The 17591-nt window shown below is 38.5% G+C and overlaps 1 protein-coding gene across 1 annotated transcript in view; it reads right to left on the minus strand.

The window, feature by feature from the left end:
* Positions 1–13188: 13188 nt before the first annotated feature.
* Positions 13189–17591, minus strand: part of grid1 (glutamate ionotropic receptor delta type subunit 1) — a 240127-nt gene continuing 235724 nt past the window's right edge. Inside the window, exon 16 of the mRNA XM_022763632.1 lies at positions 13189–14027. Within this exon, the coding sequence (XP_022619353.1) occupies positions 13596–14027 (432 nt within the window). The 3' untranslated portion in view covers positions 13189–13595. The remainder of the gene's footprint in view (positions 14028–17591) is intronic.

Consider the following 17591-nt stretch of genomic DNA (forward strand, 5'->3'; position numbering starts at 1 on the left):
ATTTTGTGGATTATATGTTGTGTTCTCTTCAAGTTGTTGGCAACTATCTCCAGTAAATTTCTGCTCATCTGAGAGCAAAGTATAAAACTTTTACTGGTGTTCTAAAAAGTCAGTCCAAACAAATCAAACACATAAAACCATATTCTCTCACATTCTCAATAATGTCAATATATTTAAACTATAAGATTAAAACTATATATTAAAACTATCAACTACAATATTAAACTATTCAATTCATATTTTAACTGCAGGAATTATTCTCATTTTTCATTCTGATGTGAGGGAGTAGAGAGATTGAAAAATTAAAATGGTAGGTGTATGTTTATTCTTTTTGTTTGTGTTTATGACCGGATGCTTTCCTGAAATGTGATATTTAAATAGGCAGATAATGTGCGAGCCGGATCTTTGACACAGATGTGTGCTACTATTAGAAAAACAGTCAAAGTGGCTTGATATCTGCAGATTTTAATTGGAAAATTCCTTTAATGTTTTCTTTTGTGGCTGCCACATTCTCTGTGAAATATTCATAATTCAATTTATGAATTCAGTAAAGATAGCCATTACACAACGAATGGGGAAATAGAAAGATAATGGAGTGTGGAGCGGCAGTAAGACAAAGAGAGAAAGAAAAAGAGGGCAGATAGGGTAAAAACTGATTCATTGGTCTCCCACAATCCCGTTCTGTCTGGCAGAGCTGTATAAAAATAGACTTGAAGAGTAAATGCAGGCTGTTTTTTTTTTCTTTTCTCCCAATTTTCTCTCCTCCAGCATGACTTTGCCACAATAATAGCTTTTTATTACATCTTCTAAAAAGTTAATATCTTCGACTGTGTTTGTCCAGCAAAGAGTTAAACCTGTTAGTGAGAGAAAGATTCATAAAAACAGTCAGTAGGTCAAAATATCATAAGGAATCAAGATAAACCGGACAGACAGAGACACCACTGAAATAACGATAAATTAGATAAAACAATTACATTTCATTGTTTTACATTTTTCTTCGTATCTGTTATTTAATGAACAGAAAGTTCTTTCTCAATCCATTTACAGTGTGTTCAGGTAAAAAAGACAGCTTAAGTTAAAGTCATGTCAGTTTAAATGTTTCAGTGTTTAATGATAACAACAAAGCAAAGTTGTTGATCAGTGTTGCCGTGGAGTTAACTGTGGCTGAAAGAGTTCGATGTGCTGAAATGTATGAAATAATAGTAAAATGAAAGAACAGAAGCAGATGAAGAAAAACACTTTGACAACACACTTTCCAAGGGGGGAGCTAATTAAGAAATGTGCTACAAATATAGAAAACACAGGTGAAGACAGAAACACTGCACCTTGTTCAGAACAAAACAAAAAGTGCAACTCAAAAAGTGTCCTCCTATAAAAACTGATGAACACAGTAGCCATCAGGAAAAGGCTGTCTCACCAGTAATGTCATTGCAAATTGTTAAAACTGATCTCCAGATGGTTTTAAAAAATGTGCAACACTGTGTTGCTCATTTTTTTTAAAACCACATTCAGCTTCTAAATGTGGGAAGCTCAGAAAGTGAAGTTGCTGGTCCACCTGTTGTAGTGGTTGTCATTTCATTTCATTCTCCTGTGGTATAATTGTTCAGATGATTGTCACACTTTTGTAGTTATTCTCCTCATTCTGCCACTTGTACATATGTGCTTTGAATAGCTAGTAATTAACTAAGTAGTAGCAGCATTCTCAACAGCCTTTTAGTTTTATTGAATTTGTACATGACAATTGTGTACGTTTGCTGAATGCATAGTGTTTCTGCAGTAGAAGTTATATTTACTGGCCCAACAGCAACTTAGCATGTAACTGGATGAGCTGAGTACTTTGAAATGCGTGTAGCCTGAGGCCGCAGTAACTGGGACACCAAGGCCAGAGACTTGGCACCAGTCTCTCCGTAGCACAGGTTCAAAGGAATGGCAAAACTCACCCGGACAGCCTGTAACAAAGAACTGGGACTTCTCATATGCAAAACACTGTCATGTTTATGTAGCTCAAACCAACTCATTTAAACATTGCTCTAAAGTTTGCTGTTGTTATCTGGAAGAATACGCTCCTAAAAAAAAAAAAAAAAAAAAAAAAAAAAAAAAACAAACACAAACTTTTTGGTCAAGCATGTTTTGGGTAGATAATAATGGGTTGGTTCTGGGTGGTTGACGGGGCCCATCTCTCACAATGACAGGTTGTAGTTGTTGAAATGCTCTTTTGCAAAAGGAAAGCAGTACAGAGGATGCTTAAAAGCATCTGCGAACATTTTAGAATAACATGCAAGTCAAATGTTGTTTCAAAACGTGATCCATCAACTACTCCAAGACTGACAAAAAAAATGAGCAGGATTAATACAAGATGATGCATGACAGGCCAAATAAAGACATTCATGCATGCAATCAGCCTTCAAAACACCACATTCACCAGCCGTCTAGTTAAAGTGAATATCCACACAAAATTTGTTGTTTGGGTACTCCAAATCCCCACAACAGCACAACACTGTGCAATAATGAATGCAGTGCCATTGTTCATCAGTGTTTCTTGAATAGCCATTCTGTGATTTTTAGCTTCTCTTTCTTCTTTGTTACTTTTTTCCATCCCTTTTTGTTGTTGTTATGACTTCTCTGTGCTTAACATCACTAGCTGTGCTCACTGCAAAACTCAAAAAAGTAACATATTCTTGCTGTGAAATGTGCACCAAAAAAATTATCCTCAACAGTTCACTGATGGTGGAGATTATAACTATATATAATAAAAATTATTTTTATCATTGGTAAATCCCTATATTTTTTCCTTGAATCATGTCTGTAAAATGTCAGGAAATGGTAATTGAAAGTGCATTACAGAAGCATGGAGATGCATTAAAAATAGAACATTAAGATGACATTAATAATAATAATTAAAGTAGCTTTTAAAACAATAAAAACAAGTTTGAATAAATACAAATATTTAAATAAGTCATATCAAGATTGCATAAAATCAGGTAAGAAACTTAGGGCACCTTTTTAAAAGAAGTGCTGCAGTGATGAAGGACATTAAAAGCTAGCAAATTTAAACATGGCAAAAGATTAAAAGAAGTATGTGATTTATTGGTAAGCCCTGATTCAAACAAGCTGAAAGTTTCAGCAGATCTCAGGTGTTCAGGAAGCTTTTTCCACAGGTGGGGAGCATAGAAACTAAAAGCTGCTTCACCTCGCTTTGTTTTGATGCTGGTAGCACTGAGTAAACCTGTCCCAGATGACCTGAAGGGCCTGAATGCTTCATATCATACGAGTAGATCGAATATGTAATTGGGATTAAGACTATTTAGTGCATTATAGACCAGTAGTAGGATTTTAAAATCTATCCTTTGACACACAGGAAGCCAGAGCAGTAATTTGAGGACTGGTGTGATGTATTCTACTTCCTTGGTGTTAGTGAGGACTCTGGCAGCAGCATTCTGGATGAGCTTCAGCTGTCTGGTTGATTTTTTTACTAAGACCTGTGAAGACACCATTACAATAGTCTAGCCTGCTGAAAATAAATGGATGAATATGCTTTGCTATATCCTGTTTGGACAGAAATCCTTTTATTCTTGCAATGGTTTTAAGATGGTTGTAGGCTGAATTTGTAATTGTCTTTATGTGGCTGTTGAAATTTAGGTCAGTCTATAACTACACCAAGATTTGTGCCTTGATTTGTAGATCTTAGTATAATAGATTCAAGGTGAGCACTGACCTTTAATTTCTTTGGGGCCAAAAACAAAGGTGATATCTTCAGATGTTTTGTTTGTCTGACTAACCATCTAAAACCTCAAAAAAATATTCAGTTTACAGTAATATAAAGAGAGAAGCAGCAAATCTTCACATCTTAGAACCTGCAGTCAGAGGATTATCAATGCTGAATCAGTGATTAATCGACTAATGGTCGCAGCTCTAGTTGAGATTAAAACTCACTCCACAATATGAGAACTGCAGCTCATTATGATTACAGCACAGTATGGAAGACTGTGGAATATAAAGACAGCAAAGTGATGGATCTCTGAGGTCTGTTTCTTTTATTTTGACCAGATGGTTGCACAAGCTGCCACTCCAAAAAATCCCAAACTAAGCACCAGTCTCTATCACACTATCACACTTATTAGCTGTGCTCCAAAACAGTGTTGTTTTTGTTTTTGGACGGCTAACTCCGCTGCTTCCTCTGCACTTGAGACACATGCTTTAGAAATAGCATCTTCATTAACTGGCCGGCTGCAGGAGTTGTACTATACTGGGATTTACACTGTGTGGGTTGCACAACAACCTGTTGGCGAGCTGAGGAGAACATTTTTCCCAAGCATAGGAGAGAAAAATATATCTCTAGACACAAACATTGAGCACAAAACCAGCCAGAGAAAAAACAGGCATTTTAGGCATATCTGAAGAGACGGAAATAGTGAGGGAGAAAACAGATGGAAAGAAACAGAGAAATATTGAGATTCTGTCGGCTCCCCGAGTTATGTCTGGTATTCAGTGAGAGAAAGAGCCTCTGTGGCACAGGGCATAAAACTTTCATAGCTCTGTCGGGATGCTGTGTTTCTCCTGGATTATTTATCAGATAGTAAGAAGTTGTTTATCACACAGCTAATACTGCTCTGCTCAGGTAGGGCCTAGCAACTTCACATATATTGGGCCTCATGATAAATATTAATCAGTTTCCCAGCAACATGAAGGGAGAAAAATGGATGTGCCACATTCATTTGACCTAAGTGTGGAATAAGGTGGATGCTACACAGCTCAGCTAGAGAGCTCCTCCTGTGCTGTTGTCCGGAAAAACATATTTGGCATAAATTATTTAATGAGGATATTATTAGGGATGGATATAGTACAGTGTTGGTATTCACCCGAGCTGAGAGACAAGAGTAGGTACAAAAAGCATTGAGTATAACAGTACATGGCTGCCAAAATGACAAACAATCCCACAGAAACAAGAGACCTCCTGTTTTCAAAAGGTGAGGTAATCATAGTTCAATGCTAATTGACCCTATTGAGCTCTGAGGGCATTGTTTTGGCTTCACAACAAAGTCATTATCTCATCCTAATTAATCCCATGGTAAGCCATGCACAGGTCACTGGTGGCTGTATGATGTAGGGAGGGTGAGCCCCCTGCAGCACTGACCTGCCAGAGGCCACTTTGTTGTTTGACATGCCAAATGCCACAAGAATGAAAATGAGATCTCATCAGTCATTTTGTTGTTGCTACAGTTTACTAAAAATAGATTTGATCACAGTATGAACAAGGGATTTGCTTTATCCTATAGTTCATAGTCCCATTAATAAATCCAGTGAAGGTAGTGGTTATACTGCTACATACTACTGTTCCAGCTGAAGTCACAACCTTTTGCAGGAAACACTCTAGTCTTGATCCTGCATCTAAATGCATTAATACTGACTACTGAGGTGTCACTGGTTCCCTGTTGAGTTTTCTTGTACAAAGTGTTCCTCTACACAAATATGTCAAAAGCATCTCTTTCCTCATAAAACATTTGTAAAGCTGATTGTGTTCATTTGTGTCTTCAGTGTTTCCCCAAGGTTCACTGCTTTGGGTGGGCGGGTGTTTCAGGGCACTAGCTGCCTCAGGGCCTGAAAGATGAAGAAGCGTCAAAACTACAGTTTCTCAAATGACCCCTTGAGGTTGGCTCCAAAAGTGAGTCAATCCCCATAGAGTCACATGTACAAGGCAGCAGAAATCAACATGTTTATAGCCTGGTACAAAAAACTGTTTTGGTCTCTCTTGCTAATTTCCCCTTCGTGACAACTGTTAGCGCTATTAGTGGTCAAAAACTCAAGAAGGTTCTTGTTTCCACCATGACAGACACATGTAGTCTAATTAAACTGCACAAACAGAAGACATGTCAAACCAAGTGTGTTCCCAGCACTGTCAGTCAAACCACAACTTTGATTGTTGCATACTTACACATGAATATTTAATGTTGCAGAGAAAGGGATGTTTTCAGACTCTTTGTATTTGGACAACAGTGAAAGTTTGGGACTTAGAGGAATAATATATAGTATATCAGGTTTTGGCTGCACAGACGGTACTTGTTAGCAGCATAAATTCATTGTTAGCTTTAGTCTCTTCATAAACTGATCCACTAGTTGGTTTGTTACACAGAATCATCTCCGTTGTTGGAAACTGTTTGGAATATGGCAGGTGCATTCAAAAAATACTTGGTGATACTTGATTGGATGAACTATCTGTCTATCATAAGATGTATAAGGAGCACATCAAAGAAGAAACACAACAACAAACTGCAAGTCTGAGGAGCTTTGAAAGCTAGTTATCATGTCAGGAGACAATTTTTTCCCTCTTTGTGAGGGAAAATTTGCGCATAGAGGGCAGTCTTATGAATACCTCCCTGTAGCTGCCAGTAGTTCCCCCTGCATGGGATGCTAATTGGTCCGAACCACTGTGGTTCGGTCACAATCAAATAGCCTGGAGCCTGGCAAGATGGATGCTCGCTTGCGAGGAATCCATCTGCCTTGCAAGGTTATTCTCTTCAGGGGATTTGTTCATAATAAGAAAAAGATAAATGCTAAATGCTGCTTATTGGCCAGTGGCTGCAGCTGCATGGCAAGCTGACAGCGCACAAACACCAGCCTTCAACAATGCACTGTTTGATATGAGTTGGAGCAGTTTCAAATTCCTTGTGTATGATAAATACTCCTGATAAGGTTAACGAATGTCCATGAATCGTCTGTCGGCGATCTAGTATGTTTTGTCTTGTGGACACATTTGGGCTGCACAATATATCGTTTCAGCATCATTATCACAATGTGAGCATGCGCAATAGTCAAAATGTCAAGTAAGGCAAATTAACTTGAACATGTCATGCTACAACTTTCTTGCTGCTTGATACAAAAGGCAAACTCACATTGGTTCTCATTTTTTATGTCTAATCTACAAGAGAAGTGTGTCTGATATAACATAACGTAGTCTGATTCAAGGGTGCTTGATACACAGAGTTTATTGCTAGTGAGGGACATGCAGGCTCTGCATGCACAGTGAACCACCAGTCACAACCATTCTTAATCAGTTTATTAAATAATCATAGCAGGCCCTGCCCCCGCTAGCTGTCGACGACAACCTGAAAATGAGGGAGGAACAGGTGCAAAACACAAAAAAGGAAGTCAGTTGTACGGAATTATTTTTGGCTATTTCCTGTATTTTACCATATTGCAATATATCACAGAAGAAAAATATTACGATGCCTGTTTTTTCCAATATTGTGCAGCCCTAGTGCGGACAACCACAGTTCTGTTCATTTTACTCCCACTTGGGGAATATTTTTCTTACTGTAAGATGCTTCTGACCAGGCTGCTAAGCTTTTTTAAATGCAGACATTATGCCAAAGTCAAATGCACTTGCCTCTGTAGAAAAGGGCGATCCTGTACATTTTAGAAAACATTTTTCGCAATCTTTCCACAGCACTAATAGAAAGAAATAGTTTTCAAAGTTTGGATATTTTTATGCAGGTAGTCAGATCAAGAAGCATTTACAGTAGGTGGACCACCAAATAGTTTACTAAGGAGTGAAGAATACATAATTTAACAGTGAAGCACTTATGCAGCTTTACCAATATGAAATAACATTGTGTAACACCTGTACTCTCACAGAAGCCCTTTTGCTTCATGAAAAATTCAACATTTTTTAAGCCACAGTGCTTCTTATTATAATGCTGGGAATGAAGTGCAGTTTTCTTTTTGCCATTTTTTTAAGGCAGGAGGAGGTTTGGGTTTCTTTTAGTCCCAAAGGAGCAGAGCATAAACGTTCCTTTTCTCCCACCTTGGTGTACAGTAAAGCTGTATACTATCCTATTCTATTTTATCATGACTTTGTGGTTTGTTTTTGTCTTATGCAGGAAACTTGACAAATTTATTCTGCTCGAAAACTGGATGGATTGCTATGAAATTGAATAAAGACATTCATGGTGCCCAGAGGGTGAATCCCATTGACTTTGGTGATCCCCTAACCTTTCCTCTAGCGCCACCATGAGGTTGAATTTATGATTTTCTTTTCTGTGAAGTTTGCGAAAGATATTCTTCAAATTTGGGTCAAACATTCACTTGGACATTAACTATATGTATATGTGAATAATATTTTCTCATAGTTGCTGGAGCATATTTTATAGTTGTGTGCCAACAATCTGTGTTCTTTGTCTGAAACCACAACTTATCTGTGAAGCAAACTGTACTCCCATCTATTCAGAGATATTTGAAAAAAAAGAAGAAGCTCTGAGCTCTTAAAAGCATATTGCAAATGATATGGTGTGTTCACAGTTGTTTCTGAATCATCAAACTAATTATACTTACAGGATGTAGTAAAAATGAGTTAGTAATATCTTGTTATAGACCTATTTAAGAAACCTTGTTTTGATTAACGTTATGGCACAAAATAAGTGTTGGATTTCACAATACAAGCGAGGAGGTGTTAGGATTTAAACTATAAAAAAACTAACTACTATTAAAACTATTTAAACTATTCTCTTGAGTGCAATGATATTTTCATTTTTAGGACGAGATTTTATATTTTTGTGGCTCGTTCCACATGTAGAATAACATTTGTACTAGTGGGCCCATTGGTGCTGTCACAGCCTTTGTCCAAATGTGGCTAATATGAGAATATACTGGATTTTTTTTTTTTTCTTTGAAAAAGGAAGAAATTGAGGTCTTGGGAAATACAGCCAAGAAACAGTTTGTGACATAGTCCCTTATAAAAATACAAATTTTATTTTTTACACTTTGGTCTTTGTATGAGTTAAACAAATGAGATATAACATGATCATTAGTGAGCTTTAGAGGTGGTACCAGAATAGCTGGTTTCCCAATTTCTCTTCTTTATGCTAAGCTAAGTTAGCTGGCTGCTGCTGAGAGTGGTATCAGTTTCCTCACCTGACTCTTGGCAAAGAAGCAAGTAAGCTTATTTCCCAAAAGGTTGAACTGTACCTTTAAAGACATGCAGTTGAATCGATTTATGTTTCTCAGTTATAGCTTCCCATCTGCTTTTCATATAGTTTAAGGAGTGAATTATTATGTTGTCTATAGATGGCTTTGTAGGTAACAGATGGGCCTTAAAGAATCTCTTCATCACCAGTGAGATACTTGGCCTTGAAGGAAGGCTGAGAGATCACATTTCAAATTATTTAAGTTGTATAAAAAATCATGACTCGTCTATTTATTACAGGTCATTTTTAACAACCTTGTACAGTAGTTTATTATTTGTCCCCAGATAAAGAAAAGCTAAGAGGTTATTCTCATGCCAAGTACTAAATATGGAAATATTTCAAGTTAATGTCATTAAAATCCAAAGTTTTGAGGGCAAAAAAGGCAAAGAGCTTCCCTCTGGACAAGAAAGCGAAAGCCCTGCATGTAGTTTAAGGTATGATGGCTCAATGAATGGATAATAAGGCTGCAGAGGCAGTCTGGACAGACGGTCAGTGATCTCCCTGCAGGGAGAATAGAAGTTATTTTACAGCAGATTGCCTCACACTGCCCACACGAGCTAATTATACAGACTATTCATGCGAGTCATGTGGCAGAATTGTATAATTACAAAGTCCTTGTTCCTGTGATAATGTGCTATGTGAAAAACTGATGGAGATCTTGGTTTTACAAGTAATATGAGCCCATTAGGTGATTTTCTTTTTTTTCCCAGTGCTCATTACATTATTTGTATTTCTACATTAAGATATTTTACTTGCACATGTTTTCACTTAACACAATTACACAATGTTTAAAAACTCGTCTTTCAAGCTGAATTTTTCAATAATCTCTTCAGATGAAAGTAATCTCAGTCGCTCCTCTGGGGTGCAAATTGAGGCAGAGCTTGTGTGTATGTGCTGTGTCTGATATGGAGGTGAAAAAGGCCATGTCATAAGATGAGTCTTGACATAACGTGGTGGCAGTGGACTGTTTGCGTTAGGCAAAAACAGGAAGTGTGTCCCTGACAGGACTCAGCTCTCAGAACAAGGTCAGTGGTTCCTTTGAGCACAGCCATGGAGACCCTACAGCTCTGCTCAGTGCCAAATCCAAGACTGGCAGGCAGGACCGCCGGACAGGAAAGGTGATGAGGGCAAATCAACAATCTCAACACACATATGAGCACAGACAGATCTCCTAGCTCGAGTATGCTGAAGTGCATGCACACACTCAGACTTGAGGGAAGCAATTTAAAGTCCTTACTTCCTTTTTGAAGTTTCCAACTTTAGGGGCACAGTGCAGTCAAGTGGAGGCACCTTAGTTATTATTTGAAAACTTGGACAAACACCGTTCCACCGTCGCATGGAGCAGGCCAGGCTCCGGTACCAGTCAACACAGTTGAGAGGGTTTGAGATGAGATATCATGTCCTCATTGCTGCAGGACCCAGGAACTTTAATTGTGTCCTCCTGGTGAAACACTTTGCCTTCAGGTGAAAACAAGCAGATGGTGACTCCATGTGTAGTAGAGGGGGCAGGTGTTAGTCACCACTTCATCAGGCCAGCAGAATGGGTCTGTGGCTACCATAACTCTAATGTACAGAAAAAATAGCAAACGGAACCCCCCCCCCCCGACTAGTGCATCGCTGACTCATGCAGTCATGGGTGTGTTGATGATAGCAACACTTCTTTGTCCTTGCAATGGTTGTGATGTTGAAAGGTTTACTTCTTGAACCTGTGACAACCTCTTCTCAACTTGCAGATGCAACCCAAGTGCTTGTGTTTTCACAGCAAACAGGTTTTCTCAAAACTTTATGTTAGGAAACCAGGAAGTAAATTGTTGCATCTGTAGCAGTCACTAACACAGGAGTATAAACTTACTGTGTCTATATAGTGGAAGATGTCATTTTTATGCTGTCTTACCATAGCAATAGGACTGTAACTATTGATTATTTTCATAATTGCTTAATCTGCCTGTTATTTTCATGATTAACTGAATAATTGCTTCACTTCTTAAACATGAAAAACTGTGAAAAATATCACGTCACAATAATCTTAAGCCCACAGTGACATCAATAAATTTCTTGTTTTGTTCGAGCAACCGTCCAAAACCCCAAAATACAAAATATTCTTTAATGCTGCACCGAGAAAAGCAGGATTTTCTCACAAATGAAAACCCAGGACCCATCAAATGTTTGAAAAATGACTTAAGCAATAGTTGTCAATTGTTATTTTCTTGAGCGGCTGATTAAATGACTAATGATAGCAGCTCTATTGTTATAAAAGCACTGCAGTAGATCATTTCATATGAGTTAGGGTAAAAGCTTTTGTGGATACTGTGCAATGGAGACCTCTTATTGTTATCAAACAAAATTAAAGTGTCATCTGAAAATATGGAAAACCAGTGCAATACGAAAGCACAGTAGAAGACAAAGCACAAAATTACTAGCTTTTGGTCTCCAACATAAAATACACATAAATACCTGTATCATGCAGTTGGTGCACAACTTAATGGCTGCCTTCGGATGTTTTTTTTGAGACCTTGATAACTGTTCTTATCCCTTCAGTAGCAGTTTCTGTAGCTTTTCAGGGATTTACTAATATTACGCTTTCTCTCATTGTTGATCGACACATAGAACTGCACAAAAAGATCCCTCAGGGGGTGTGCATGTAGTCATTATTTTTATATACTTGCAGCGTTCCCATATAGGAAACTGACCCAAGTGCTGTGTAATGTTCACCTAGTAGACATAAGAAAATTGAATTATATGAAAGAAAAGGTTCACTTGCTGCAATTTATTGCAGACACAACTGACGAGTGTCTGTGCCTGAGATGTGTCTCTAATAAACTCAGCATGAAGTGACAGTGAATTGAAGTGTACATTAACCAGAGTGTATTCAGTTTTCCATCCTGACATTTCATACAGTCGTCTTTAAGAATGCTTGGTTAGCTTGGCTGACAGGTCGTAGGGGTTTGAGTTTGAAGTGACAGATCACTCTTGATCAGTTGTTGGTTCCACTGGCAGGCTGAACAGTGGGTTTGATCAAAGGTCTGGTAGCTTATAAACAGAAATCAGCCGTAAACTGTGTGTGCTTAAGAGGTCGCGGCGTAGGAAATCAGCAGGAGATTGCGGCAGTGGCTGCAGATGTGTGCTGCACTGCTTTTATTGTGGCTGTTAGTTCAGTTTTATGTGTCATTTCAATGCAAAAGTAACTTAAATACACCAAAAAGGGCTGAACAATATGATCTGAAATCTACATCACAACTGTAATTATTATATGAAATTATTTTCGTTTTCAATTTATTTGCCAATCATTTTCTTTGTTAATGGATTTGGGCTATACTTGGGCTGCAGGTGGTGTGAAGGTGGGTTATGAGTTGGCCCCATTGAGAGCAATTATTCTCCATCCCCACATGGACCATTTTGTGTTTCCCTTTTTGTGTGTGTGCTGAGTTGTTGTGCCAAGGTGGAACTCGTGGCAAAACTTGGAATCAAGATGAATGATTAGTTGGTATCAGATGGATTAAATATGGGTAAAATTGTCCATATTATTGTTTTTGGGTGTTATTCTGCTTTTTCCCAGTTGTAATTGTTGGCTGAAACTGGTAAGGATCAAATCCTACCTACTTAGCATTAAAACCTAGTTAGATAAATAGACCAACAAATTTGACGAAGAGCTCACCCCTCCCTGGCAAAAATGTGTGTAAGAGCTCATTTATTTATTTTCATCAAAAATATCTGTGCAGTTTCAAACTGATTTAAGTGTTTTATATACATTTTCCCAAACTATATAGTTTCCAGATGCAAAAAAACATGTTTTCTTGCAACAAGCATGGTTCAGAAAATCTTCCAGCAATAGAAACTTCAGAGGGAACATACAACGAGCCCAAATCTCAATAAGTAAACAAAAAAAAAAGCATTGCAAATGGATTTCAAAAATATTTAGAAAATCAACATTAATTTAGACCTTTTCTTTTTTTAAATGAAGCCAAAAAAAACTGATAGCAAGATCTAATTTACTGAAGTAATTGTGGTGGTGGAGAGTGTGATAAACATTTCAGGCTGTCATTTTCCTCCTATTGCTCTCTAAAATGATGAGTGATTCCAGAGTCACAAATAACACACTTGACAGCATGACACTCATATTCTAAATATGTTTCCAGGCACACATCTGTGTTTTTGTATTATACTTTTTATTTTTTTTCATATGAAACAAATCAATTCTTCCAATGTCTTTGAAGTGTGAAATGTCTTTTTATCATGAATTCTTACAGTACATTCAGTTAATGTTAATCTGAAAGAAAACATCTTTGAACTTGGCACTTAGAAAACAACCACAAAGAATTGTCACCTTTATTCATTTAGAACAAAATTTACAAAGCCATTCAAACAGTCATTTTTTTAATACTTTTATGTTTTTTAAACTCAACTGTTGAGAATATTCAAAATACACTTTTTAATGTTGCTTCTCTCTCTCTTTGTACTTACAAATATGTACATTAAAGTCTCAGTATCTTGTCATGTGTCGTCCCACTGACTCTTGATCACTGGTAATAAAAATCCTTTTTTAGTGTTTTATTTATATCTCTTCACACTGTTAGCACTCTGCTGAGCTCTCCACTATTCTTTTGGAGCTTGAGTGTCTGTGAATGTTCGGCGTGCTCAGATGGATGTCCCATGGCTGGGCTCACTGGCTTCTGGGATGGGTCCTCCTGGCACTGGTTGGTAGGACATTGGCATGGGTGTCTTGACTGGGCTCTGCCGGAAGAGGCCCCCGTTGGGTGCCCTGTGTTTGCAGCGGATAGAGGGCATGGTGGCACTGCTGAGGGGCAAGGGCAAGGTCCTGCCAGCGGCTGCGCCCAGTGTCCTTCCATGACCCTCCTGGAGGAAGGTGGTCACAGAGAGTGGCCGCGGCCCCCGATGGGCTGGGTAGTCCCGAGCAGACAAGGCCTCCAGGGACTGGCTGGGCTGCATGCTGCCAATGTCCAGGGCAGAGATCTCGATAGACTGGCCTGGCAGCTGCTTGTGGGCCAAGTCCTCGTCCAGGAGGCTGTTCAAACGCTGGTGGACCTGTTCCAGGTTCACCTCTTTGTCCTAAAGATAGATGGAAAGAAAGGCAGAGCCACAGAGTGCGTGTGGAATAAAAGCAGCCAAGAGAAAGGATGGTGGATAGAGGTTTTAATGGAAGGGAGAGCATGAATGTAATTAAGAATGTGTGATAAAGAATAAAAGTGAAAATGAATGTGCAGTGAAAGGGGTTAAAAGGTTAAAGAATGAATGGGATGAGGATAGAGAGTGAAAGAAGACAGAAAAAGATGAGTTACAATGGTTGTTTCATTATCACCATCATGACCAACTATCTTCAGTACAGGCGATGCAGTCGACTCTATCACTCGGTTTGAGAAAGTCTAAAACATACCTAGTAGTAATCATCTAAGTTTGAGGGATGCTAAAATAACACACTGGATTTCTGCTTCATTCAGGAAGCCCAAACATATAAATTAAGAATATACTGGAATTTTTCAAGCAGTCGACATCAAGAGAGACATTACCTTAAAACAGTAAATTCTAAATATGGGGCTGTAAAAAGATAATGTCTCCACTTCTGAAATGAAGTTAAATGAAGATGTCTCTTCATGCAGAAGTGCTTAAATTTTCTCCATAATTAGGTGACCACACATCTGCAGGAGGTGACTCTCGCATGAAGAGCATCAGCTGTTAACAAGACACGCTCCAATGGACACACAAATCCAATGAATCTGACTTTGAGACAATAAAATTCAATTGGAATTATAGTTAAAGTCAGTTAATCTAAATTAAAGAATATTTCAAAATATTCCTCTTTCAGTTCCAGGTAAAAACATCAATGAGGAAACACAAATATGGGAGACAGGGAGAGGCCAAATAAAGAGCATATGATTGTTTATCAGACACACATTTTGCATCGTATGTTACCATGCTCGCTTTTGGCTGCACCCTGCCCTCCACAAACCAACATTTTATCATCATGCACCCATTTAAGTCAAGCCACACAGAAGACCAATAAAACCAAAAAAGGCAAACAACAGAGACTATGGGGTGAGATGACAGATGAAGCATCTACAATCTACCCCTGCCCGGCCCCATGCCCCGCCCCTTCGCCCTGACACAGCCAATGACCATTCAGTACAGTACGTCAGGCCTCTCCTGACCTGTGTCAAGAGCCTTGGCCTCCTCCCAGTCTCTCTCTTTGTCTGTCCATATGTCCCGCCTCCCTTCTGGTGAAGCGCTTGTTATGTCATTATATGTCAATGGACCAGAAACCCTTTCCAGACCGTAATCCTTAGTCACCTGCTGGAGATCATAGACAATTATACATAACCAAAACGGTCCTAGACATTGACATATAATTACAATTGATTACTACTTAACTACTACTAATTACTTCAGAGTCTTGGAACATCCTTTTATATTTCCATTTTTTCTGAGAATTAGATGAAAGATCTAAAGTCTACCACTCTCATGTCTGTGTGTAAGTGAAACTTTCCCAGTTAAATCGGTACAAAGGACGAGCAACTGTGGTGGAAAATATCTGGTTCTTTGCTTAAAAAGCCTAAAGTGATCCTGTGTGGGTTTTTTTGTACTACATCTCCCTAGGTGCATTTTGGTATTCTGTTAAATGATACTCCTAATGTTGGCAAAGAAACGAAAAATGTCACTGTTGTGAAAAATAATCTGCAACTTGGATAAATGTATGACTCTTTTGGTAATTTGGCAACTATGACACTGTGTTTTTTACACAACTGCAACGACAAAACATTTAATTCACGCTTTTAAATGGCCTTTTCTCTGTGGCAATGGCAGCTGAAGCTCATGGGTAAATTTGTTGTCTTGTTGTTGTTGCCTTGTTGTTGCAGTGACCAACCTGTTACCAGGCAACTAGAAAAAATTATGTTAAACAATGTAACTCCCACAAATTAACAGGATGGAGCCTAGCAGTTCCCCCTTTACAGTCTTTATGTTGAGCTAAGATAATCATCCCTTCGCTGTGGCATCTCATTTAACTGACAGTTATTGGAGTGGTATTGATCTTCTCACCTAACGCTCAGCAAGAAAGCAAATATTTCCAAAAAGTTGAACTAATCCTTTATATGGCTGATGTGTCCAGGCTTAATAGCATTTTGTCTGAAATGGCTGTCATAATGTCCACATACTATATGTTTGTGCTGTCATGATTCCAGGGATACTTAGAACAATTTGAAGTGATACTCCATCCAGATCTTTTGAATATTAAACACTTGTTCCTGCAGGCTTGAAAGGTAGTTGCAAAAAGTTTGTAGTGTGAAGAGCAGCAGCTGTGATCAACTATCACAGCTGTAACAATTCTCAATTTTTAAAATAAACATACTGAGCAAAAAATAAAAAATAAACACAATAATTTAATCTTAAATATAAGAAAACAGTGATAAATGGCAGTCATAATTCCCCAGAGCTCAGTGTATTTAAGTCTGCTTGTTTTGTCTGTCAGAAAAGCTAAAACTTAAAGGATGTTCAATTTATGTAAAACTGGGAAAAGGGAGCCAGTGCAGCAAGTGTTTTGATAAATGTCTGTTTAGCTTTTGACATTTTTCTGCTGCAAAAAGCTGCCCTTGTTGGATGAAACTGTAGCCAAGAAAACTACAAAACTTTTAGTTACATTTCAAGCCTGAACAAGGTTAGTGTTTGATCCTCAGTAGCCTTTGGGTGGAACATTGCTAAAAAACATATCTACAAACATAATAATAATGTAGCACAAAACATGATTGTAGTCAGACAACACATCTAACACGTCTTATGTTCTATAAATAATGAGTGATGTTTGCTGTGAATCTCCCATGACAGCAGTATGTGGTTATTATGAGAGCAGCTGTGCACAAAGACTGAAATAGAAATCAACAGCAGTAACTCAAACTCTTTTCTGCAGCAAAAAGTTTGATTTACTGTGAATTATTATTATTTTATTTCCAGAACAGGACTGTGTCTTAAATGGATGAGTCCTCAGTCAGTGGTTCAAGTCAAACAGGTAGGTCAAGGCTCAGATTCTTTACTATCTGCTTTTGCTCACACTTTAGTTTAGGGATCCATGTCAAGCCTTAGTTGTCTGGACGCCTCATGCAGAGGGGCTGCCCAGTCGACAGCGGCAAGATGAAGTCAGAGCTCTAAAGCATTAAGACTTGAATGGATTAGCTAAAGAGAGCTATTGTACGACTGAAGCACTTATTGACTCAGAAGTACAATTTGAATTTTACAATTCAACATTTATTTACTGCTATCATTCCAGCTGCGGTTCTCTCACATGAGCACCAGTGACTGTGACTGTTCTTCAGCCCAAAATTTAGGCTATACTTTTATGCGTCAGTATGAGAGAGAATCACAGTAAGTTTGTTTGAGAGAGAAGCCTCAGAGAAGTCCCTAACAAAGCACCCCAACCTCTCTCCCAACATGAGAAGGAATGAGAAGATTGATCACATGATGTCTGGACTATCGTCAGGGGCACACCTATTATAACTGGGTGTACTGCAGCTCTACTAAATCGGGGCTGGCGTCAGCGCCTGGTGGATCCATAAAGTAGAGTGTGGCAGTGGCATCTCTGGGCAGGACCGGGGGGCCCGGGGGTCTGGGTCTCGACCGGGGCCTTGG

The sequence above is a fragment of the Seriola dumerili genome, unplaced genomic scaffold (assembly GCF_002260705.1).
Source record: "Seriola dumerili isolate Sdu_G_001 unplaced genomic scaffold, Sdu_1.0 BDQW01000478.1, whole genome shotgun sequence".
Taxonomy (NCBI): Eukaryota; Metazoa; Chordata; class Actinopteri; order Carangiformes; family Carangidae; genus Seriola; species Seriola dumerili.